Raw genomic sequence first — 24,623 nt, forward strand, 5'->3', positions numbered from 1 at the left:
GTGCATGGGTGAGAGAGAGGAAAGGGGCTCGGCTTGCTGTTGTTGTTTCGTTGCTTCTTATGTTGTGTGCCGTGTTTCTGAGCATTGTGGGCATGTTATGTTGACGCCGTAATGTGTGGCGTCACACACACTCTCAGGTGTGTTGGTTGTTAAGGCAAATGATGCATTTCACTGCATGTTTCAATGTACACATAACAAATAAACTTGAATTTTGAATCCTGACAATTCACTTAGAACTTACATCCATTATAGGCAGCACATCAGCTTTGTGGTTTTCAGAATCAGAATCGGGTTTATTATCACTGGCATATGTTGTGAAATTCGTTGCTTTCTCATTTAAATTATATCCATGTCTAATCAGTGCCCCCATTTCTTCACTGGCTGGATGCATTGCCAGACACCATTGTCATGCAACTAGCTATAGCAAGTTATATATACGTACTTAATCAACACACAAAGACATGTCAGAACTCAGAAGGTCAGGCAGCAACTATAAAGGGAAACAGATAGTTGATATTTCAGTTTGACACTCTTCATCTGAAATTCTCCAGTCCAGATGAAGGTTCCTGACCCGAAATTTCGACTGCCTAATTTCCACAGATGCTGTCTGATCTCCTGAGTTTTGTGCCTTACTCCAGATTCCAGCATCTGCTCTCTCTGATGTCTGCAATGCTTAGGCTAACTTGCACAAACATAATGCTGAGAGAGGCAGTCATGCAGCAAGTGAAACTGACTGAGGAAACACTAAAGAATGGCATATATTGAGGCAGGGAAGGCTGCTATAGTTTTTCAGATATGGTTCAAAACATTCAAAGCAGGAGAAGAAAGGAGAGGTACTTTATATAAACCAGGAAGTCCTCCAGTCACAGCCTCATGATGAACTAACAGCAACAGACAGTGCTTAGTATCAAGTCCCTTGGAATGGATCCACTCATGTGGTCAATGTCAGAACTCTCATATTTAGATGTCATGTAACATCTACTGGCACACCCCAACTTAACACGCCGTTTGTCACTCATTTAACATTTAGAACTTCTGACTTTCAAATATCCTGGTTCCACATTGTCATAGATCTACACTACTGCAAACTTCAAACACATGCTTAAACAGCCTGAATAAACTGGAAGAGTATGAGATCATATAACCATATATAACCATATAACAATCACAGCACGGAAACAGGCCATTCCGGCCCTCCTAGTCCGTGCCGAACTCTTAATCTCACCTAGTCCCACCTACCCGCACTCAGCCCATAACCCTCCACTCCTTTCCTATCCATATACCTATCCAATTTTACCTTAAATGACACAACTGATCTGGCCTCTACTACTTCTACAGGAAGCTCATTCCACACAGCTATCACTCTCTGAGTAAAGAAATACCCCCTCGTGTTTCCCTTAAACTTTTGCCCCCTAACTCTCAAATCATGTCCTCTCGTTTGAATCTCCCCTACTCTCAATGGAAACAGCCTATTCACGTCAACTCTATCTATCCCTCTCAACATTTTAAATACCTCGATCAAATCCCCCCTCAACCTTCTACGCTCCAATGAATAGAGAATATCATACTCTTCCATATCAGTTTTCTAGCTGTGTGTTATTGCCTATCAAACTTTTATGGCAAAGATATGTGGCAAGTGCTGTAGTGTTATAGGTCAGTGTTAAACCTGGGTCTCGCAACTCATTCACAACAGAGGCTGGAGATACAGAGATTGATTCAAAATAAGTGTAATTGCCAAGAAAGCATGGCAGTGCCGCTACTTTCTTAGGAGTCTGTAGAGATTTGGCATGACATCAAAAGTTTTGACAAACTTCTATACATGTGTAGTGAAAAGTGCATTGACTGGCGGTATCACATCCTGGTATGGAAACACCAATGCCCTTGAATAGAAAATCCTATAAAAGGTAACGGATTCAGTTAGTATATTATGAGTAAAACCCTCCCAACCATTGAGCACATCTACATGAAACGCTGTCATAGGAAAGCAACACCCATCAACAGAGATTCTCACCACCCAGGCCATGCCCTTTTCACACTGCTGCCATCAAACAAAAGGTGCAAGAGCTTTAGGACTCGCACCACCATTTAACTACCCCTCTACCATCAGGCTCTTGAACAAAAGGGAGAGCTACACTCACTTGCCAATCCATTGTTATGTTCTACAATCAATGATCTCGTTTTAAGGACATTTTATCTTGTTATTTCATGTTATTTTTGCTATTTATGCAGATTTACCTCTGCAGAGTTTATTGTCTTCTGCACTCTGGTTGATCTTTCATTGATCCGGTTATAGTTACTATTCTATAGAATTGCTGAGTATGCCAAGAAGAAAATGAATCTTAGGGTTGTATGTGGTGACATGTATGTACTCTGATAATAAAATTTACTTCTACTTTTTACCTTTACTTTTACTGTATCCATATGTTCTTTGTCTGTCTGATACTCATCTTTCTAAGCAACTGATGTACTGTTGATGTAATGTCCATGAGGTGCTGCCTGCTCTCCACTATACAACTGAGAGGAACAAAGGCAATTCCTTGGAGCTAAATATCTACGGTACCGCTTTATTCTTAAAATCTAGCCAATTCATGATTCATAATCCCCTCAAAAATTGGGTTCTGTGGGTTAGATTTTCTTTCCAAAAACACACATTTGATTTTAGGTATTAAAGTGATGATGATTAGACAATTCTGCGGTAAGACTGGAATAATGTGCTCTATCACCATTTGTTGCATTTCTGTCAACACTGGTTGAAAACATTTTGTCAAGGATAGATTTAATTACCACATTCTGTTTTGAACAAATAAGTTAGTGCAGAAGTGAAAATACCTTAGCAAAATAAAATAAAAATTACTTAATATATAAGCTGCTTTACTGAATTTTTAGAAGAATATACAATTGTGCTCATGAACACTTACTTCACATCTACAATCCTATACATTACGTTAGACTGTATTGACAAGAGATAATGAAAAGTTATCGTATTTCTGCCCAGATTAAAGACTTCACGCTATAAATGGTCAAATCCAAATTAAAGTTAAAAATTGGAGATTTCCTTTAGGAATTAATGTATTTGGATAGAGTGTGGAACCTCAGGAGAGATTGGTGGCTTTGGATCTATGGATGTCAAGACTTTGTAGCTCAGGGGATTTCATAGCTCCAGAAGTTGTGGACAAGCTGATAGACAGTAAGTGTTATCATTGGCTAAAAATGCATTTCCTTTGTATAATGGAGCTTCAAGGAAGGCAGTAGTCAGTGTAGATGAATTTTGATTCTATTGTCTTGCAATTCATGTTTCTTGATGGCTTACTAAGCCAATTTAAGCAAATGACATTATTTCAGGTCAAGGAAAACATTCAAGAGTCTAATGTAGAACTCACGGTGGGGCAATTGCTGCTGAAAATGGTCTGGTTATTTGCAGGCACCTGATTTTATGCTTCAGACATGTCTGCATTTAATCTGTCAGTAGCCTGAAAGAATTGTAAATGGCCTAGCCTGTAAGTAAAGGCATTTGACAGCCCAATGCTAAGTCTGAATTATTTCTATAACTTACATATGCTTTTCATCTGCTAACACTTGTTAGCCAATACAGATAGCTCGATCCTGTGCTCCATTTGCATCTGAAAGGAAATTGAGTCATTCACTGATCAATAAAATATCCCTAAATTGATCAGTGAAGTTTAACTATGAGTGGATCAATCAAATGTTTTCAGAGCTAGTGTTGAATTGCTAATAAAATTTGGCACTGTTCATTTGGAGTGGTTAGATTTCTCTCTCTCTCTCTCTCTCTCTCTCTCTCTCTCTCTCTCTCTCTCTCTCTTTCCTGCCCCTTTATAAAATGATGAAAAAATATTTCCAAGACTTCAATTCCAATGGAGCTAATGCCCATTTGGTGTTATACTCTGTTAGGACGTCCAGCGCTGCCCTCATAGGTTTAAATATTCAGTGCCGCTCTACTGCATGAGTGAAGGAGTTAATTCATTACAAGGCTGACAGAAAGGATTGCTGGGTAACCATAAATTGTGGCATCCTTGCCATCTGATTGATTGGCTCAGGTGATGTAATGTACATTTGTATTTGGTGTTGTGATATTACTCAGTGCACAACACCTGCTCTGGGGACCTATTAATAACTATCTGCACAACAGGTTATTAGTAATTGTCATTAATCTCATTAATATTAGTCGATCAGTGGACTACAGGTCAGCGAAAGACATTAGATGTGAACATTTCAGTAACAAGGCTGTGACTGTAGAAGCATGATGTATAAAAATGACCAGAACAATCAACCCATCTGCATCTCATTCTTGTCACGCTGATCGAACTTCACTTAGCTTTTGTAGTTCCTTTGCTTCCCTTCTTTAAAGCCTGACAACAGGGTGATCTGTGTGCAGACCTCTTCTCTGACCACAGTCACCTCCACTGTGCAAGCAGCCAACACCTTCTAGATTGAGCCCTGTTCACTTAAAGGAGCAGCACAGTTGCCACTGCAAATTTCCAAATTGGCTCCAGCACTGTATAAAAAGGTGGCATCGAGGTTCTGTCTGTAGAACTGATGTCTCTGTCAAACCAAGTTCAATTCTGACCTCTGGTAGGTGAGACTAAAACTAGGGGACATTGCCTCAAGATTCAGGGGAGAAGATTTAGGACGGAGATGAGGAGAAACTGTTTTTCCCAGAGTGTGGTGAACCTGTGGAATTCTCTGCCCAGGGAAGCAGTTGAGGCTTCTTCACTAAATATATTTAAGAAACATTTAGATAGGTTTTTACATAGTAGGGGAATTAAGGGTTATGGGGAAAAGGCAGATAGATGGAGCTGAGTTTACAGACAGATCAGCCATGATCTTATTGAATGGCGGGGCAGGCTCGATGGGCTGGATGGCCTACTCCTGCTCCTGTTTCTTATGTTCTTATGTTTATGTTCTCTGGTGTTATCTGTGTGGAGTTTGCACGTTTTCCCATGTGTTCTTCCTCTGGGAGCTGTAGTTTTCTCTGACATCCCTAAAATACAGTAGGTTAATTGGCACTGTAAACTTCCTCGTGGGAGATTTAATCTTGTGAGATTGGATATGAATGTGGGGAAGCTAAATTCAGCTAGGATAGGATTAGTGTAAACGCGTGGTTAATGGTCACATGGAGTTGTTGGGTTGAATAGCCTGTAACTGTGGTACATCTTTCTATGCCTTGAAGAGAAAGAATATGCCATTGAACCCCTTGCGCTAGTCTCCATGTTCAGTTAGGTCATAATGAGTCTTAACTCTATGCAACTACCTTGGTTCTATCTCTTGATATCCTCGCTTACAAGATCATTTCAAATCTGTTCTGAAATTTTCAGTTTCTCCTCAGCCTCAGCATCTTTTCAAGGAGAATCTCAGGTTTTCAGGAGCATTCCTGAGCTGCCTGGTTCAAAGATGACTGCTTTGCCTACTGTGTAGACTCTCAGTCACTGAGGGCAGAATGACTGAGATCAACCTGTCGGTTTGTACAAGCACGGTGATGATTATGATCAGAGCATACTTAGTGGAAGATCACAGCGGGTGTGGTAGAGGTCAATGATACACCACATCCCTGTTAAAGTAAATGCAATGAGCCTACTAAATTTCAAAAGGTTTTTGAAAGACATTTTAATGTAAAATGTTTTTAAACATTTAAATCTTAGAGCATGTAGAATCAACCACAAGCAAGGCATGCCAGCATCTTTACTTTCCAAGAAGATTAAGGAGGTTTAGCAAGTTACCACACACTGATAAACTTCTACAGATGCACTGTTGAACATATGCTCACTGGTTGCATCATTGTGATATGACAATTTACATGTGCAGGAATGTAAGTTGCTGAGAGTAGTGGACTTAGCACATCATGGACACATCCCTTCTCCACCTTCAGTATATCTACACGAGGCACTGCCTCAAGGAAGCCACATCAAATATCAAAGATTCTCACCATGTCATCTTCTCACAGCAACCATCAGGCAGGAAGTGCAGAAGCCTGAATTCTCTCATCACCAAGTTCCCCTTCCCTTCAAACAACTAGCTCTTGAACCAAGGCACACAACCTTACTCGGTATAGCAAATCTATGACCACCTTGATCACTTTGCACAATAATAGACCTTTGTTCTAACTGTTGTTCTAACTGTGTTCTTTCTTGTAAAAGAAATTGTAGATAATTTGTGTTTAATTCCCATTTTTCATGTTAATGCTGTCTGTCTGTTGATATGTGCCAGTGATGCTGCTGCAAGTAAGATTCCTATCTATCTATATATTTATTTGTTGAGACACAGCACAGAGTAGACCCTTGCAGTCCTTTGAGCTATGCTGCCTAGCAACCCCTAATTTAACCCTGGCCTAATTACAGGACAATTTACAATGACAAATTAACCTACCAACCAGTATGTCTCTGGAAAGTGGGAGAAACCAGAGCACCTGGAGGAAACTCATGCAGTCACGGGGAGAATGTACAAACTCCTTACAGGCAGTGGTGGGAATTGAACCTGGGTCGCTGGTACTGTAAAACATTATGCTAATTACTACGCTATTGTACTGCCCTATTTTAGTGTGCTTACATGTAACTGTGTACATGACAATCCTCAATAGAAACATAGAAAATCTACAGCACAATACAGGCCCTTCAGCCCACAAAGTTGTGCAGAACATGTCCCTACCTTAGAAATTACTAGTGTTGTCCATAGCCCTCTATTTTTCTAAGCTCCATGTACCTATCCAAAAGTCTCTTAAAAGATCCTATTGTATCCGCCTCCACCACTGTTGCCAGCAGCCCATTCCACACACTCACCACTCTCTGCATAAAAAACCTACCCTTGACATCTCCTCTGTACCTACTCCCAAGCTCCTTAACCCTGTGCCCTGTTGTGGCAGCCATTTCAGCCCTAGGAAAAAGCCTCTGACTTTCCACACGTTCAATGCCTCTCATCATCTTGTACACCTCTATCAGGTCACCTCTCATCCTCTGTCACTCCAAGGAGAAAAGGCTGAGTTCACTCAAACAGTTTTCATAAGTCATGCTCCCAATCCAGGCAACATCCTTGTAAATCTCCTCTGCACCCTTTCTATGGTTTCCACATCCTTCCTGTAGTGAGGTGACCAGAATTGAGCACAGTACTCCAAGTGGGGTCTGACCAGGGTCCTATATAGCTGCAACATTACCTCTCGGCTCTTAAACTCAATCCCACGATTGATGAAAGCCAATACACCGTATGTCTTCTTAACCACAGAGACAGCCTGCACAGCTGCTTTGAGCGTCCTATGGACTTGGACCCCATGATCCCTCTGATCCTCCACACTGCCAAGAGTCTTACCATTAATACTATATTCTGCTATCATATTTGACCTACCAAAATGAAACACTTCACACTTATCTGGGTTGAACTCCACCTGCTACTTTTCAGCCCAGTTTTGCATCCCATCAATGTCCCGCTGTAACCTCTGACAGCCTTCCACACTATCCAAAACACCCTCAACCTTTGTGTTATCAGCAAACTTACTAACCCATCCCTCCACTTCCTCGTCCAGGTCATTTATAAAAATCACAAAGAGTAAGGGACCCAGAACAGATCCTCGAGTCACACCACTGGTCACTGACCTCCATGCAGAATATGACCCATCTACAACCTCTCTTTACCTTTTGTGGGCAAGCCAGTTCTGGATCCACAAAGCAATGACTCCTTGGATCCCATGCTTCCTTACTTTCTCAACAAGCCTTGCAATGGGGTACCTTATCAAATGCCTTGCTGAAATCCATATACAATGTCAACTTTTACTTCGAGTAGAAAAATTCTGTTGATAAGGCAGCAAACCATTATACCAAGTTAAACAGTACCCCATAATGGATAATGAAGATGCAATGTAATCGTCACCTCACAGTTAATTCACCTTACAAGCAAAGTGCCTACCATTCTGTTTGGCCGTCTCATAGTCCTCCTTGCAGACAAGCCGGCTGTCTTCCATCAAGTAGAACTCATCGCCAGTGGCCAGCTGCCGGTTACACATGATGCAGGAGAAGCAGTGAAGGTGGTAGACGAAGTCCTGCGCTTTCCTCACCACCTGGGTCGGGGGGATACCCTGCTGACAGGCTGCACATTTTGTCCCAAATCGTCTGCAACGAATGAGAGTACAACAGAGTGACAAGGCACGTTTATTTTACAGGGTTAGTCAACATGAACACAACTTTGTTTCTTTGCTCCACAATAGGCAATGGCAGATTTACTTGTGGCTCTGTAAAACTCTCCAGGTTCCTGAAGACACAGGACAGTATGTCCTGTTCAGAGGGGTGGGAGTTTTAAATCGGCTGGGGTGGGCAGACAAGGTTCTCATGCTAATTCACTTCCTCTGTTTGGCAGTATAATGTTAGCTGAGACTACAGACTACGTTTAGAGAGGGTCTGAGCCCTTAACCCATTGACCCAGAGGTAAAGAGGCTGGGAAGCAAGCTGCAGCTGACACCATTTAACACCAAACAGCAGAACTGAAGCTTAATGGGGACGGGTGAATGAATAAGCAGGTGCCATCAGAACTTGAAGAACTATCACTGAATGCAAGCCATCCCTTCTTTTAATGCAGAATGTTTTTGGCTGCGTGCCATCCACAAATGTGTTTACTCATCACATCATCGTTCCAAGTTTGAAAGATTATTATAATATTCCTGAGTGAATGGCTTAAGGTTGACTGATGAGAAGGCTATCCATAATGAAGAAACAGTGCACCACGTTATAAATTTCAGCACTCTAGGGCCAAGTTCCTAGCCTCACTGAAAGATCCACATTCAAGCGAATCCATCATCGATGACAAAACTCGTTTACCGGCTGCATTTTTGCATTGCCCTCAAGAGGCATTGCGCTTGTGTCAGCTGTGACTAAGTGGACAGAAGTCTCACCAGTGGCACAAGGCCGTGGATTTGAGAGCTGCTATAGAACTGCATCTGCCTGTCTTTCCAGTGCTGAATAAAGGGACGACTGCACCATCTTTCTCATACAAGACAGAACTGGGAACTTATTCGTGCACTGGGAGTTCAAGGAGACATGAGTTTCTGATGGAGTTAAGGGTTCAGGCATTCACCTGGGTAACTGGATGAATGCTCATCTTCAGCCTGTTAAAAACACTGGGCAAGACAATAATGAAGTGGGTGTGAACTCGAAAAAAATCCCCTGTGTCTACTTACTGCCTGCTAAAGCTATTTATTTCAGCAGTGATACATATTCCTTTTTTAATTTATTAAGATACAGCAGAGAATAGGCCTTTCGGGCCCTTTGAGCAGTGCTATCCAGTAATCTCTCAAGTAAATACTAGCCTAATCATGGGACAATTTACAATGACCAATTAACCTACCAACCGGTACGTCTGTGGATTGTAGAAGGAAACCGGAGCACCTGGAGGAAACCCATGGGGTCATGGGAAAATCCTGCCAACTCCTTACAGATAGCAGTGGGAATTGAACCCAGGTCGCCTGTACTGAACAGCGTTATGCTAACCACCATGCGACTGAGCCATTCTTCCCTCTGTGTTCTATCGCAATAATTAGCGCCATCCCGAGATTCCAATCAAAGCAGTTGACAGGCTGTAGAGTCATTGTCAGAAAGAAATACAACATGGAAACTGGCCCATCAGCCCAGCAAGTCTGCACTGGCCGTTAAACACTGATTTCTGTAGTGATCTGACCCTAACCCATTTTATTCTCCCCACTTTCCTATCATCAAATCTCAACACACACCCTCCCCTGCCAAATTTGACCACTCGCTGACTCGGGGCAAACTACAGCAACAAACAAAACAACTAGGCCACACATTTTTTGGCAGGTGGGAGGGAACGAGAAACTCACCTGTCACAGGGCCAACGTGCCATCTCCACGTAGATGGAGGTGAGAATCAAACATGGACTGCTGAGCTGTAAGGAAGGGCTCTGCTAGGGCACCACTGTGCCACTTCAGGTGGAATTATGTAATTTCAAGCACCGCAATACTTTAGCTTTAAAAACGCACCCCCCCCCCCTTTAGGATACAACAAATATAAATCAGTTCGGTGCTTCAGGACTTTTTGTTCCAAACATTTTTTTCAAATCATTGAGAGTCAAAACAGGAGAACTAGTGCCGTTAAGGAAAGTGATAATGAAGGGAGATGTGCTTTTACAGAGGGAGAGATAATTCAATCACTGTTACCACATGGTTAATGTAGTTGTGGCAGCTATCAGTAAATGTTAAAGGTGGGCAGATTCAGACACAGGGTTGCCATAGCAGCCAATACCTGCGCCACTCAGTGACTGTGTCGAGACCTCACCCACTGGGACCGTTTCCAATGACACTGGGAATGCTCCCCTCTTCCATGTCCATCGCCAGGATAGCCCAGTAACCTGCCCTGCATGGGTGGCTGTTGTCAGAGGGGTTGAGGTGTGAGCCCCCTCCAACCCATTGAATATAAAAGCTCCCAGCTGCTCAGCGGCAATGTTTGTCAAGGAAGCTGGTAGGGCAAATGGTAGTACGGTGGTTAGCTCAACGCTTTACAGTACCAGTGACCTGGGTTCAATTCCTGCTGCTGCCTGTCAGGAGTCTGTACGTACTCCCCGTGAGTGCGTGTGTTTCCTCCAGGAGCTCTGATTTCCTCCCACAGTCCAAGGACATACTGATTGGTAGGTTAATTGATCATTGTAAACTGTTCCGTGTTTAGGCTAGAGTTAAATCAGGGTTGCTGGGCAGCATGTCTCAAAAGATCAGAAAGGCCTATTCTGCGCTGCATCCCCAATAAATAACTAAATAAATAATCTAAAAGGAGCAATTGACTCAACCTCAGACCATTGCCCCAATAAGCTCAGGACCCCTTTTTACCCTCCTCACCCCTTTCCCAGACAGGGTACCTTTCCAGTGGCACATCCTACTGGGAAAAGTGCTACAGATCCAATATGGAACTTCCTATATGTTGAGTTTCTTTCTGAGTTTGGGAACCTTAAATATTCGGTACTCTCAGTGTTTTCAGCCAGAGCCTGGACTAGTAAGGATTCAACATATTTATCATTTCTATGGCAGTAGAAAACCACTCCATTTCCTGACAACCTGAATATTTTGAACATTCTTATGTTATTCTTCCTTTGAATTCTTCCAAGTGCTGGTTATTAGCAGTGGGGTATGGAGAACATATCAACACTGTTTTATTCCTGGAATGCAGCCTCAGAACCCTCTTTACCACACGCTCTGATCATGCACTTGTTAAGCTCGGGCCATGCCCAGACTGAGGCCTTCTTTGCTCTGTCTCAACCAATTAGTTCAATTCTACACACAGGACCGCATCACTCATTGTTAGCACATGACATTTCGTTTTTAACATCAGCAATCTTTGTCGACATTTATAGCAAGGTCATGGGTAAGTACTAATCTCTGTCAAAATAGAGTTGTCTTTTCTAAATTATTTTGAACATATTTCCACCAGGGACTGGATTGAGATTGCCTAACGCAATTTTCCATTGTATTGCTTCAGATAGTGGAGGGCAGAGAGACCAGGGCCTCCACAAGCACAGACATAAATGTGCGTGATACAAGACCAGAAGGAGACAAAGTTCTTATCCATACAAGAGTACATCCTGCTGTGTTGGTTTGCTGGATCACTGATAATGCAGACTACAGGGCTAAAGAGAAATCTACACCATGTTTCAGGAAAACTTTGGGGAAATTCTTGCTAATATCTGTAAAGGATAGCTCTGATCCCTGTACAAGTCCTCTTTCAAATTTTGGTTTGAGTCAAAATTTCTTCATGCTTCTTCATATGTATATAGGTAGGGTACCTAAGACTTAAAAACAGTTCTCTAGTAACTTTATGTATTGCACTGTGCTACCTCTGTGAGAAAATACAAATTTTGTGACATATGAGTGGTGAAAAATCTGATTCTGATATGGGTCTCTATTGTGAACTGAGAGTGGGAAGGGGACAAAGAGAGGGGAATCATGGTTGGGTAAAGGGGAGGGAATAGGAAACATCAGGGAGACATTCTGTAATGATCAATATACCAATTGTTTGGAATCAGATGTCCTTGCCTGGTGTTTCAGGGCTGGGTTGTCTGTACTCGTGCCAATCCTCCTGACCCTGGTGCTCCTTCTCCGACCCCTGTCCCACACACCTCCCATAGAACTCCAACCTCTCTATTCCCAACATCCTTTACTCCCACCAAATTTTCAAACCTGTTCTCCACTGCACATTGACAAATATAGTAGTATGCAGAAGTCTTAGGCACCTTAGCTACATATATGTGCCCAAGACTTTTGAATTAGACTGTTGGATTGACTGTAGTTGAGACTAAGGGGATCCTGACAGAGCAATGTGAAGTTACAAGGGGCAGAGATAGAGTAAACACTAAAAAACTTTTCCACATTGTGGGAGGAGACCGGAACAACAGGAGGAAACAGGGAGAATGTACAAACCACTTAAAGGCAGTAGAGGGAAATGAACCCGAGTTGATCGTCCTATAAAGTATTGTGCTAACCACGATGGTAACCCACGATGCCACTGTGCCATCCCTCATTTTGTCGAACATTTGAATTGCCAAGGCTTAGAAGGCTATGGACCAAGTGCCTGTAAATGTAGATGGGTACTTCATGGTGAGTATGGACATGGTGTGCTAAAGATAGTCTAACTCCATGACTCTTAAAGGATTAAGACTTGATTAAACTTTCATAGAAGCATTGCATTCTGTTACCTTCACCTTATCCTAACCTGTTTATGTTATGGCAAAATACACTGCCACCACCATCTAATCTTCCACTGACACAACCCAGCCAGTCGTTCACTTCACCAGTCCAATCACTGTGCATTGCAAATATGATTGATGATTAACATCAGGAACAGGGCTGCTAAGGTCAGTTCCAGCATCTCACCGTAGATGGAGCCCGGAGTTTTCCTGGATTCAGTGCACTTGGCAGAACAGGACACAGAAGGAAGAGATTTATTTTGTTATAGAGCCCAGATAGCTGTCACTGCGCAGTAGACTTTGACTGATTACCTCAAGTCAAGTTCTGATCTGATTGTTTGCTGGGGCATTCCAAGGGACGGTTTATCATCTATACCAGATTGAGCTTAATCCTCTAAAGGTTAGAAGAGGTGAAAGTAAGTCTGCATGGGCTGGGATGGTGTACCAAAATGAATGTGAACATCATGAACCCCTACACCACTGATGATCCACTTGCATTGGTAACAAATTTAAATTATGTTCATCACTAAATATTTGCTGTGCTTTACATGGATACGATTCCTTTCACCGTAACAGGACACAAGCCACTCAACATTCTCATTCACTTTCAGAAGCACCAGCCCCATCCTCCCCAAAGCAAAGTACTTCAGATACTAGAAATCTGAAATCAAGCTGCTGGAAGTGCTTGGCAGTTAGATAGCATCTGTGGATAAAGAAAGGTCATTGAATCTTTTCCCCTCTGTTCGGAGATGCTGCCTGCCCTGTAGTGTATCTCTAGCATTTTCTGATTTCACTTCAGTCTTGCTGTTAGACGGAAAAGCATCTGACACAACAAGAATTACCCACATGCCATGGACAATATCTCAGGAAAAAGCACAGACAAAAATATTGCAGCAGTAGGTGACATTAATGCAGTATTCAGCCCTTCTCTGCCAAAGAAACAAGTGAAAAATTGCTATTAATGTAGGAAAGCTGGCACGGACTTGCAGACTGCAGTTTGCTTTTGCTTCATTAGTGCTGAGCTGCTTAAGCAGTGCAGTGAAAAAACAAGTAAGTCCCAGGGAGCAAGCCTTTTTACTTCGCTGGTTCCGAGGAAAAGCCACATTTGAATGTATCAGCTTATCTTGACTGAAAGAAGCAAAGATTCGTTTTCTGTCAATGCCTTGGAAATTAATCTGGTCAGGTGTCTGCTGTGCTGAGGGTCCAGAGTGGGAAATATCCTTGTCATGGATCATAAAAAATTGGATTCGATAGATGTTTGGGTTATTTCTGTGGGGAGATTGCAGGGTCAGGCGAAAGTTAAACTGATAGGTACCTATGAAAAAGAAAAGCTTGTTGGTTCCAGTGGCCCTTAGCCATTGTTCCTCAATATTCTCAGAGGTTACATATGATATTCCTATGAAGGAATAGACAGCCCAAGTTCATGAAGAGGAGTTTACAGAGAATAGTGAAAATCCTGAAACACCAAACAGGTCAGGCAGTATCTGTGGAGATGGAAGCTGAATCAATATTTTGACTCAGTTCTGATGGAAGGTCATTGATCCAAAATGTTTACTGTTCCCATTTCCACAGATGTTGCTTTATCTGCTTTCTGTCATTTTTGTCTTTATTTCAGATTTTCAACACCTGTACACTTTTGCTTTTCAACTGTAAATGAGAAAGTGCTTGTTACCAACTTTGTGCCAACTTATAGGTTGGAGGTGATTCACAGATGTCAGTCTTTTGCTTAAAGGGGTAACAAACTACCCCAACATCTCTCAGCAAAAGCAGTGTCAGTTTATTTAGAAAGAGCAGTTAGTATGGGATAATGCAAAATAAATGTAAAACTACAGCTATGCGTATCCAGCATGACTGACAAATTTTTCTCCACTCTCATTATGGGAAATATTGCGTCCAAATGCAAACACTCACTTACCACACCACAGCGCCCCCACCCCTCAAATTGCAATTAAATGCAGAAACATGAGAATGGACATTGAGGGAGAAGAGGGTAGTCTTCTCTGATTGAATAGTATGCACTCATTACGACCTTTTAATTGTCCCATTGATTTATCTCAACAAAAACAAGTATTTGCATAGCACCGTAAACATAGTAAAATCTCTCAGTGTGGCTACGTGAATGATGAAACAACAGGATTTGACAACAAGCCACCACAAAGTGATCATGCAGGTATCGGTCAAAATTGTTGGTTGCAAAAAGCACTCCAGAGTATGAGAAAGGAACAGAGAGGCTTAGACGCAATTTCAGAGCTTAAGAGCTGGACAGATGAAGACCCTTATGAAAATTCAAAGAAAATCAACCATATTAATCAGAAAGAATTTAAGCTTCATTTTTATTCAGTGCTAACTTCAATGCTTTTAACCAGGGGTAGTCACGAGCCTCACAACTTTTTTTGGGTCAGAGGGGAGAGTGATGGACAGGCAAGGGGTAGAGAAAGTGATTGATAGTGATCTTAGGGAAAGTAATTGACAGGTGAGATTAGGGAAAATAATTGAGAAGTGAGTGGTAGAGATAATAGAGATAGGGAGTGAGGTGATGTTAATCAGTCAAATCTCATTCCTGATTTTCATTGATTCTGTTATGGCCATTATTCTATTATAGATTTATTGAGTATTCCTGCAAGAAAATAAATCACAGTTTTGTATATGATGACATATATGTACTTTGATAATACATATACTTTGAACTTTGGTAATGTCATAAATACTGGATGAATAACCTACTCTCCTCTCCGACCTACATAAAAGGAACACCTGGCTTATGTAGACTTTAGAGAAAGAATAGGACCACAAGATATAGGAGCAGAATTAGGCCACTCAGCTAATCTTTAATACATCCACATCTGCAGATGTTGAATTTTAAACTAACCCTTACAGTATAACTTGAATGTTACTTTTATCCCTTCTTTTTTATCTCCCCCCCCCCCCCCGCCCCACCACCACCTTTTCACATACTCCCAATCCCCCAAACAATAGACTATCAGAGTAAACTATTGGGCTAACCATTTCTGGCAACAGTCAACCTTGCAATTAGATGGTTATGTCAGTAAGCATAGTATATTAACTTTGTTGAACAGCCACTAATACTAATTACTGTATTCTTAAAGTAGTTCAACTGCTACTCTTTCTTTCCACTCTAACATGGAAGTGATCCTAATATTCTACATTTGTTCTATTTCACAGATCTACTGTTTATACAAGAGTCAATGAAGCATGCATCAGAAGTCCCCAGATGCATTCACTTGAGAATTTACTAAACTGGTTTCCCATATTAACCATAATTCCTGAATGGAAAGAAAAACAGCCATCATAAGAAAGAATTGTTCATGCCATCCCAGTCTTTGTGTCTTCAGAGGAAAACATTGTATGAACAATCTTAGTCTTCGTCTTTTCAGAAGAAAGCCTTGTGCACATCTCAATTACTGCAGGAGAAATATTCTCACAAACCCCGTCTGATCTAATTTCCTTTAGGAGTCACTGTATTTCTCACATCAGCCCTTCAGAGCACATATTTATATCAGGGATGGGTAATAAGTGATAGTTTTCTGTGAAGACCACATGAATATAGAAGAAAAAAAATAAACTGCTGGACCAACTTAGTGGGCCAAGCAGCATTTGTGGAGGAAAAGGGTCCAGGGCTGGGTGGGGTGCCTTTTTGCCAGCCTCAACTTTCCAACAACAGTTGGCCCTTCTAGAGTTCAAAGAGCTGTTTTTGAGTATGTTGAACTTCCAACCAATATTCTTTGTTCAACTTCTTGTTGCAAATGGGATCCAATCTTCAGTTCTTCATATAAATTGCAAATAGCAATCTGTGAAATTAAAAGGACAGGTTTGCAAACAAACAACACTGTCTATAGAACACAGACTGCTGGCCCATTGCATAGGGCTAATTGCTTCGGAGATGCAGTGTAAGACAATGGGGTTATGTTAATTTGACTGTTTCAAACCAGATAATACTATTTAGTTCAAGGAAGCTTGCAGACCAGATCAATACTATCATTTATCAATAGCTGACCTATCAATAGTAGGAAGCTTTGTGTAGAGAGTCAGCTTCACAACAATAATTTTGGGTGTGTGGAATATCTGTCAGGGAATGTAGAGGAGGCTTGACCTAAAAGCAGAACAGCGGAGATGATTCAGCAATAAACGATAACACTCCATGACAGGCCACAAAACAAGGGAGAACAGATACGAAACGCCACAGACTACAAGGTAACTGAAGGCTAGGACCAACTTGTTGAGGCTGTCTGTTTTGATGGGGGAACAAGGACTGTGGATAAGAGCTGGGTTTAAGTAGGCTGCAGGTGATGAGTAGGAAAGGACTGGCAAGTTACTCCTGTTAGCTGGGTGGAGACTAGGAGGTGCCTGCACATGCAAGCCTCACAGGATCTCTCCTCCACAGCTGGCACCCAATCACCCAAGGTGATCTGGATGGGTCCAGTGGAACTCCTTAATGAGAGATGGATTCAAGATAAAATATGACCTCTCCTCTGGGTAATACCCTTTCCCTGTTGACCAGGTACTGCATATTCCATCCATGATGATGTGAGGTCATTACCCAGCGAACCGTGAACACAACACCGCCTACCACCATCCGAGGTTCTGGAGGTGTAGGCTCAGGTGAGTTGAATGGTCCAAAGACAATGGGCTTGAGGCAGGAGGTATGATCCCGAGGGACAGTAAATGACTGGATTGATGCGATGGGTAGTCTGACAGGGATCAATGAACCAGGGTGAGAGCCTGTGGGAGTTGGTCCACAAGGGCAGATCTCTAGTGGACAGCCAGACATGGTCCCTGAGCCAGAGTTGCCTGGCTTGGTGCTGACAGCAAGGTTGGCAGCTAGGATAGCCCTCTGTGCCCTCTTCCAAGCATTCTAGCAGCAGCAAACCAGGGCCCTCATGGATGAGCCAGATCTCAGTGGCTGATGGGGTTTGGGAAGACAAAGAAGTTGCCTCCTTGGAGAACTAGTCTGTCACTGTTATGATCAATGTGCCCTCATTGGAAAGTGGCAAAATCCTTGAAGAAGTCCATGACAACATGGGTCCACAGACAATGAGGGACTGGTAGGGCCTGCAAAAGGGAATGGACTGGGCACAGTGAAGGCATGAGGTGACAAACTGATGTATGTACATCTGTGATCATGGTGGGCCACCAGAACCAGTGTCACAGAAAATCCAGAGTCCATTGTGCACCTAGGTGGCCGGAGACGGGTGAGCCCACTGGAGTTTGCCAGACACAGTGGGTATTTGGCATGTGGGTGATCAGCTGCTCCTCAGTAAGCACACAAGATGGTGACGAGTCAGCAGTGCTTCCACGTTCCAGCTGCACTCTGCCGTGAGGGTCTGGAATTCCATGGGGTAATCCAGCACCAAGTGTGAGTTTCACCACACACTAAGTATCCAGTTCACTGCCTCCATTCCACTTCCCAGATGGTCAAAAACCCGATGCATCTCAGAGGTGAATTCCTCATATTTATTGCAAATGGTGGCTTTACTGTCCCAGTTAGTGGCGGCCAGTGTCAACGTTCACTCAAGCAAGAGAGAGATGACAAAGGCAATCTTGGCTCGGTTTGTAGAGCACAGAGGTGACTGGTGCTTTAAGTGCAGACACATTGGGACATGAAGTTGCAGCTTCAGGTTGGGGATGCATCAAAGTGCTCAGGCACTGGAATCAGGAGTTCTGTGGGAGGAAGGTGACTGGCGCTGGGTTGCTGTATTGAGACAGAGTGACGAGCAGATGGTCAACAGTTTCCTGTTGCTTCCGGATCGTGTGCTCGTGTCGACAGACAACTTCTTTTGGGCAAACAAACTCTTCTGGCTCAATCGGTGGTTCATCTATCCTGTTGGGGAATGTAGCAGAGGCTTGACCCAATAGGAGAGTAGTGGAAATGGTTCTGCGATGAACAATAACTTTAATAATAGACTGCAAAAGTCACAAGCCATAAGGGGCTTTAAAATGAAAGAGAACAGATACTAAACAACACAGGCGACAAAGTACCTGAAGGCTAGGAGCAACTGGTTGAGGCTGACTGGCTCAGTGGGTGAACAAGTACTGTGTATGAGAGCTGGGTTTAAATTGGCTGCAGGTGATGAGTTGGAAATGAGTGGTAGATGACTCCTTAGCTTGGTGGAGTCTGGGAAGTGCCTGCCTCTTCAAGCCTGACAGTCTTTATATAATCATCAGCTGATTGGTCATCAATACAGAAACTCAATTGTGATGTAGACCTTGATCCTATTTATGAGCCAAAACGGGCCAAATTCCAGACCATAACACATGCAACCAATCAGCAATGAGATTTCCTCCTCACATCACAATTGAGTTTCTGTAATGATGACCAATCAGTCGACTGATAAGTATTCAGAGGACACACCACCATTAACAGCGCTTTGATGATGTCTCCTCGTATGGTGATGAAACATTTGCAAGTAACTGTCAAGTTTGGAGAACAACTCAACCCAACTTCCATCATACAAGCTACACATTTTCAGAATTATTTCCAAAAGTAGACATGTAATAGAGCAATCAGGCTTGTTAGGAATGGTCAAGGAGCATCAAGGCGATTGACAGAAAATCAGGGTACATTCTTCTGCCTTTGATTTCTGCAACAGATGACTCATTCACTTGTAACTCATTGGTATGTCTTGTTAGCTTATAGGAATTGTGTCTGTGTTTTGGACATACTTAATGTTTTAGAAATCATTTATAATTGAGAAATTGTTTATAAGATAGAAAACCTCTGAGTTTTTAATGAGTTTTAATAAATTTATGTAAATTTAAATGTGAATAATTTAAAATAAATAAAAACTGTGTTTAAAGTACTTTGTTAGCTAAATGTATCTCCTCCTTGTTAGGGAGTGGGTACCCACTGCTCCACCAATGGGTATTGGCAGCTAAACTCACTGTGCAGGATCAACAAGGAAGTAACCTAGCCTTTGAAGAGTAGATGGCTGCAGTGTAACCTCTCTTTAGTGAGAATACTCATGGCCATTTATATCCAATAGAGCTTAAGATCTTCGCTTGAGTTTAGATCTTCATGGACAGTAAACCCAATACCATCACAGTTTAAGACCCTGCATCAAAAACCTCAGTTCTTCCAGTGGCATCTGTGGTTTCTTGTGACTCCATGAATATATGAAATATGTTCTGATAGCCTGATTGATCAAATATGTTTTAGCTTCTTCATTTATCGTTGAAACATTCTGGAACTTTGTTCCAATCTTGCAACTATTTGTGTCCATGAACTGGCTCAGTTTGCTTTATCCCATCACAATTCCCCTCTGCCTAGGAAACATGATTTTTTGATCAATGCCAGTAAGTCAAGGTAGTGTGTTAACACTTCAACCATTCAGCTCAGCCTGCCCTGAACCAAGGACATACAGCAATACAAAATAACACCATTCATTGCCATGTAGAATTTCTATCTCCATATTCCACTAAGGTCAGTGTATAGTCATAGGAGTAATCTGATTAAATTAAGAACTGCTAAGTGGAGAAAAGAAGATACTTTATAATAGATTAGATAAAATGGAACAGACAATAAGCCCTAATGGAGGAATTTGCAAAATCATCAAGAAATGGGCTTGTCAAAGATCAAATAAGGAACGGATGTTTGATGAAGGATAGATTTCCAGGGAGTGGAACTGAAGAACATTTAAGGTCTTCTATTAGTGGTGGGACAGAGAGATGAAATCAAAGGGTGACTATGAGGCAGTACAGTTGAAGAAGGTGAGCTGAAGTCAGCATGAGGGATTCAATGAGTAGGACAACTTCTTTCAGACTACCTTAGTTTCAAATCAAGAGTGTTTGATATCTGAAAATTTAACATTTAATAATTCACCATTGAGTTGCTGGCTGCATCTACATGTAATTAAAATGTATTTTACCAATAAACCCAATTTCTGCAATATTCATTCTTTCAGATGTACTGCATATTAATCATTCCTCTGGAGATCAGCTCCATTTCTAGCTGTGGGTAGATAAAGAATTTTTGGGAGAGGGAAAAGTAAGACTGCAAATCAGAAGCAAAATTGGAGATAATTATTTGGACATACCCTAAAAAGAATGGTATTAGATGCAGAGGAATAACGGGACTGTTCATGCAAAGCAGAACAACATTTAGAAGGATGATGCTTTCTACGTTATAATAGTGATATACACTAAACACTTTGGAAGTTCTGAAAGTTATGAGGTCCCATATGAAGGCAAATCCTTTACTTAAATACTGCTGGGTTTACTGTAAGTTCGAGAAGGACAAATGATGCTAATATATTGCATTTACATTCTAATTTTGAACAGGTATTACAAGAAGACAGAAGAATCAGCATGATTTTAAAAAAAAATAGAATATAAGGCTGTTGAGGAAAAAAATCACTCAGATGAAACAAAGAAGACAAAATCTGCAGATGCTGGAAATCCAAGCAACACACACAAAATGCTGAAGGAACTCAACAGGCCAGGCATCTGTGGAAAAGAGTACAATCAAGGTTTCAGGCCAAGACTCTTCAGCAGGACTAAAGTGTCTGCTGACAGTTCTCAGCTGGAATCATCGACTGTACTCCTGCTGAAGGGTCTTGGCCCGAAAAGTTGACTGTTCTCCTGCTTAAGGTTTTGGCCCAAAACGTCGACTGTACTTTTTCCCACAGATGCTGCCTGGCCTGCATAGTTCCTCCAGCATTTTGTGTGTGTTTCTCAGATGAAGAAAGTTAGATACCTTCAACGGTTAGATGTGGGTCCCCTTGTTTGTAACACAGAGAGAATGCCTGAACTGAAGGAGCTACTGTGAATGGAACATGGGGAGGAAAAATAATTGTCCTTAGGAGTTTGTTGGGAAAAGGTGAGTGGTGTGTATAGGTCGCAGACATGGTTATTCTTGGAATGAAGGTTTTTGGAATAAACCTGTAGCAATAAGGGCTGAAGTGGAATCAGTATGTGGAACGTACTTATGGTTAAGACTTAAAGGTTTTTAATGACTGACCATACATCCTTGATTGTTCAGCTGTATCTACATGCAGATCAAATTGTGCTTTCTGTGTCTTTAATAAGTTGACAAAATAGGATGCTGAATCTTACGCTACACTGATTCTAAACAAAAAATAACAATTCTTCTATTTGGCTAATCTTCTCACTAACACCCTCAACCAATCAATCCATCAATCCTTGACCACAAACATAAAAAGAACACACTGACTTTGCAAAATTCCTCTACACCATAGATTGGTAAAATAGATAACAGCTTCCTTAAGCCTGACAAATTGAGCACAGACAGTTCTGCTTAATTTTGTACAGTCTACTTTATATCTTCAGAATCAAAATCTGTCAGAACCAAATTCAATGAAGTGTTCAAATAATGCTGAGAGAAAGGTTTTTATTCTTGATTTGGAATGCTTTTGGCTTCCAAAAATTGTTCTCCATTCAACTATAGCATGATATTCAGGAATAGCAATCTGATGTAGGAACTCAGTGGGTCAGACAGCATCATTTGAGTTAAGGAATAGTTGACGTTTTGGGTCAAAAATCTGTATTAGGGCTTTGACTTAAAATACTGGCATGGTAGCATAGTGGTTAGCATCATACTTTACAGTACCAGCAAGCCGGGTTCGATTCCCACCACTGTCCACAAGGAGGTTGTACATTCTCCCTATGACTGTATGGAATTCTTCTGGGAGCTTTGGTTTCCTTCCACAGTCCAAAGCCATACTGGTTGGTAGGTTAATTGGTCATTGTAAGTTGTCACATGATTCAGCTAGGGTTATATTGTGTGTTGCTGGGTGTTGTGGCTCCAAAGGCTGGAACCCTACTCTGCGCTGTATCTCAATAAATAACTACAAAGTTTGTAAATCATTTTGATCCTCAGCTAACAAATCCATTTCTTCTATCATTCTCCTACCTGATTTGTACTCCGCCCCATCTCATTTGATGCCAAGATCCTCATCCAGAATATTCCTCTTGTTCCCCCATTTTCAACCCTATGTAAGTGTGAAATCATCCCAAACCACCAATGCTTTCAAAAAGTCCCTTTCTCATGTTCTGATTGAAGTTGCTTGAGTGTTTAGATTCCCAGTTCAGTGCCATTACAACATTAAATTTCCAACCCTTGCTTGCAAATATTTTTATTTACATTCTGTCATCTGTCACCCCAAATTGCAATAATTGAATCTTCTCATATTCTTAAAATTTTCCTCTTCATTTTCATACACTCTCCATTGGCTCTACCTTCAATTGTTCTAGCACTAACCTTTGGATTCTCTGTAAAAACTATCTCTTTCCTCACAAGATGCTCCTTAAAATATAATGTAAAAACACACTTGCTTCCATTTATTGGAGCATGATACCTATTCTTTGATAGTACTTCTGTGAAGAACCTTATGAATGATATTAAAAAGATGCTGTATCAATCTAATCTATTCCTACATGAAAAATTGTTCACTCAATCTTGTGAAAGCAGGCAACAATGACTTTTATTTAGTATATTGATGAACGACCCTATCGTATGTTTATCTCCAACCACAGCTTCAGAGTAACTTCACCTACTTTCTTGTCCATTCTTCTCTGGTGTAGTTGTGGAATTATGATGTTGAATATGGGGAGAAAAATGACAAGAATGGCTAAAGAATAGTTAAGGTAGAACAGGGTTTAATAGGAGCAGATGTGGAGGAAAGTAGGAAGTGATATTCAACTGACATTGATGCTAGGACTTTTATTTTGTAGGATTTTGTCAATAAAACGTGTGCTTAACAAAAGCTGCAGTCTTTTACTTCCATTGCCAAGAAAACAAAAGCAGTTGCTTTGTACTGACATCATTATGTCAGACACTGTCTCTTAAAGTGAACACAATGACTCAATGACGGTGATTCTGAATTATGTAGAACAGTTTCTATGATGAGCAATGTGTGTCATCTGTCACCCATTACATTACTCTACAGTTTAACATTTACCCCACAGTTTAACAATTTTGCAATCAAGTAGGAACTTAGAATTGGAAACATAATATCAAAATCTGTGGATAACACCAAATTGTTGATGGATCTGAGGTGGTGAGTAGAGTTCATCTGAGTGAAAATGTATAGAACAAGAATCTACATAGAATATAAATTTCAAGATGTAATGTGACACTTTAGGTAGAAAGAATATCAGAAGCCACTGACATGCAGGAAAGCAAGAATGTAAATTGACAAGAAAAAGAATTATAGATGCAGAATCACAATCTTTTTAAGTAACAATATAGTTTAACCAGGCCTCAAATAAGCAAGTAGAGTGAAGAGTTCATATCAAGATGAATAGAGTTCAAAAATAGACAAGTAAAACTGATATAGAACTTTGATTAGACCCTATCTACAACACTGTGCATTGTCCCTTGTATTACAAATATTAACAAATGTACAATGATTGGAAAAGGTAGAATAAATGTCTTAGAGCATGATACCAAAACTGGGAAAGATACTCAATGGGCTGAGACATTTTTTCCTGGAATGATTGAGAGGCAGCTTGTAAAAGGTCCTTAAAATTATGAAGAAATTTTATGTGGAGATATTACTTCTACTTGTGGCACAAGTCCAGAATCAGAGGCTATAAATATTGTTGGCCATTAATAAATCCAGGAATAACCACTACACTTGGTGAATATTGAGGATCTACAATCCGCTACTGTAAGATGTACTTTGGGCAAGATTAGATAAGTATAAGAAAGAGAAAACAGTAGAAGATAGACTAAAAGTACATGGTGAAGGATGGCAGAAGGATATTTTTGGGCACTGTAGACAGTTGTTAGTGGTTGGATGACCTGTTTGCTTTTTAATTGCATGCAATGGCATTATAAATAAGTTTGCTTCAATTAGTTTACCTTACACTCCTTTCCTTCAACATTTCCGTTCAATGGTATGATGAAATTAATGTTAACAGATGTGGGAGGGCAAAGTTGGATAGACATTAGAACTTGATGTCTCCAC

At 41.2% G+C, this 24,623-nt stretch overlaps 1 protein-coding gene across 1 annotated transcript in view; it reads right to left on the reverse strand.

Annotated features, from left to right (window-relative positions):
* lhx4 (LIM homeobox 4) overlaps positions 1–24,623 on the reverse strand; it is an 85,571-nt gene that overhangs the window by 13,361 nt on the left and 47,587 nt on the right. Inside the window, exon 3 of the mRNA XM_073063615.1 lies at positions 7,909–8,111. Within this exon, the coding sequence (XP_072919716.1) occupies positions 7,909–8,111 (203 nt within the window). The remainder of the gene's footprint in view (positions 1–7,908; positions 8,112–24,623) is intronic.

Source organism: Hemitrygon akajei, chromosome 12, assembly GCF_048418815.1.
Source record: "Hemitrygon akajei chromosome 12, sHemAka1.3, whole genome shotgun sequence".
In the NCBI taxonomy this organism is placed as follows: Eukaryota; Metazoa; Chordata; class Chondrichthyes; order Myliobatiformes; family Dasyatidae; genus Hemitrygon; species Hemitrygon akajei.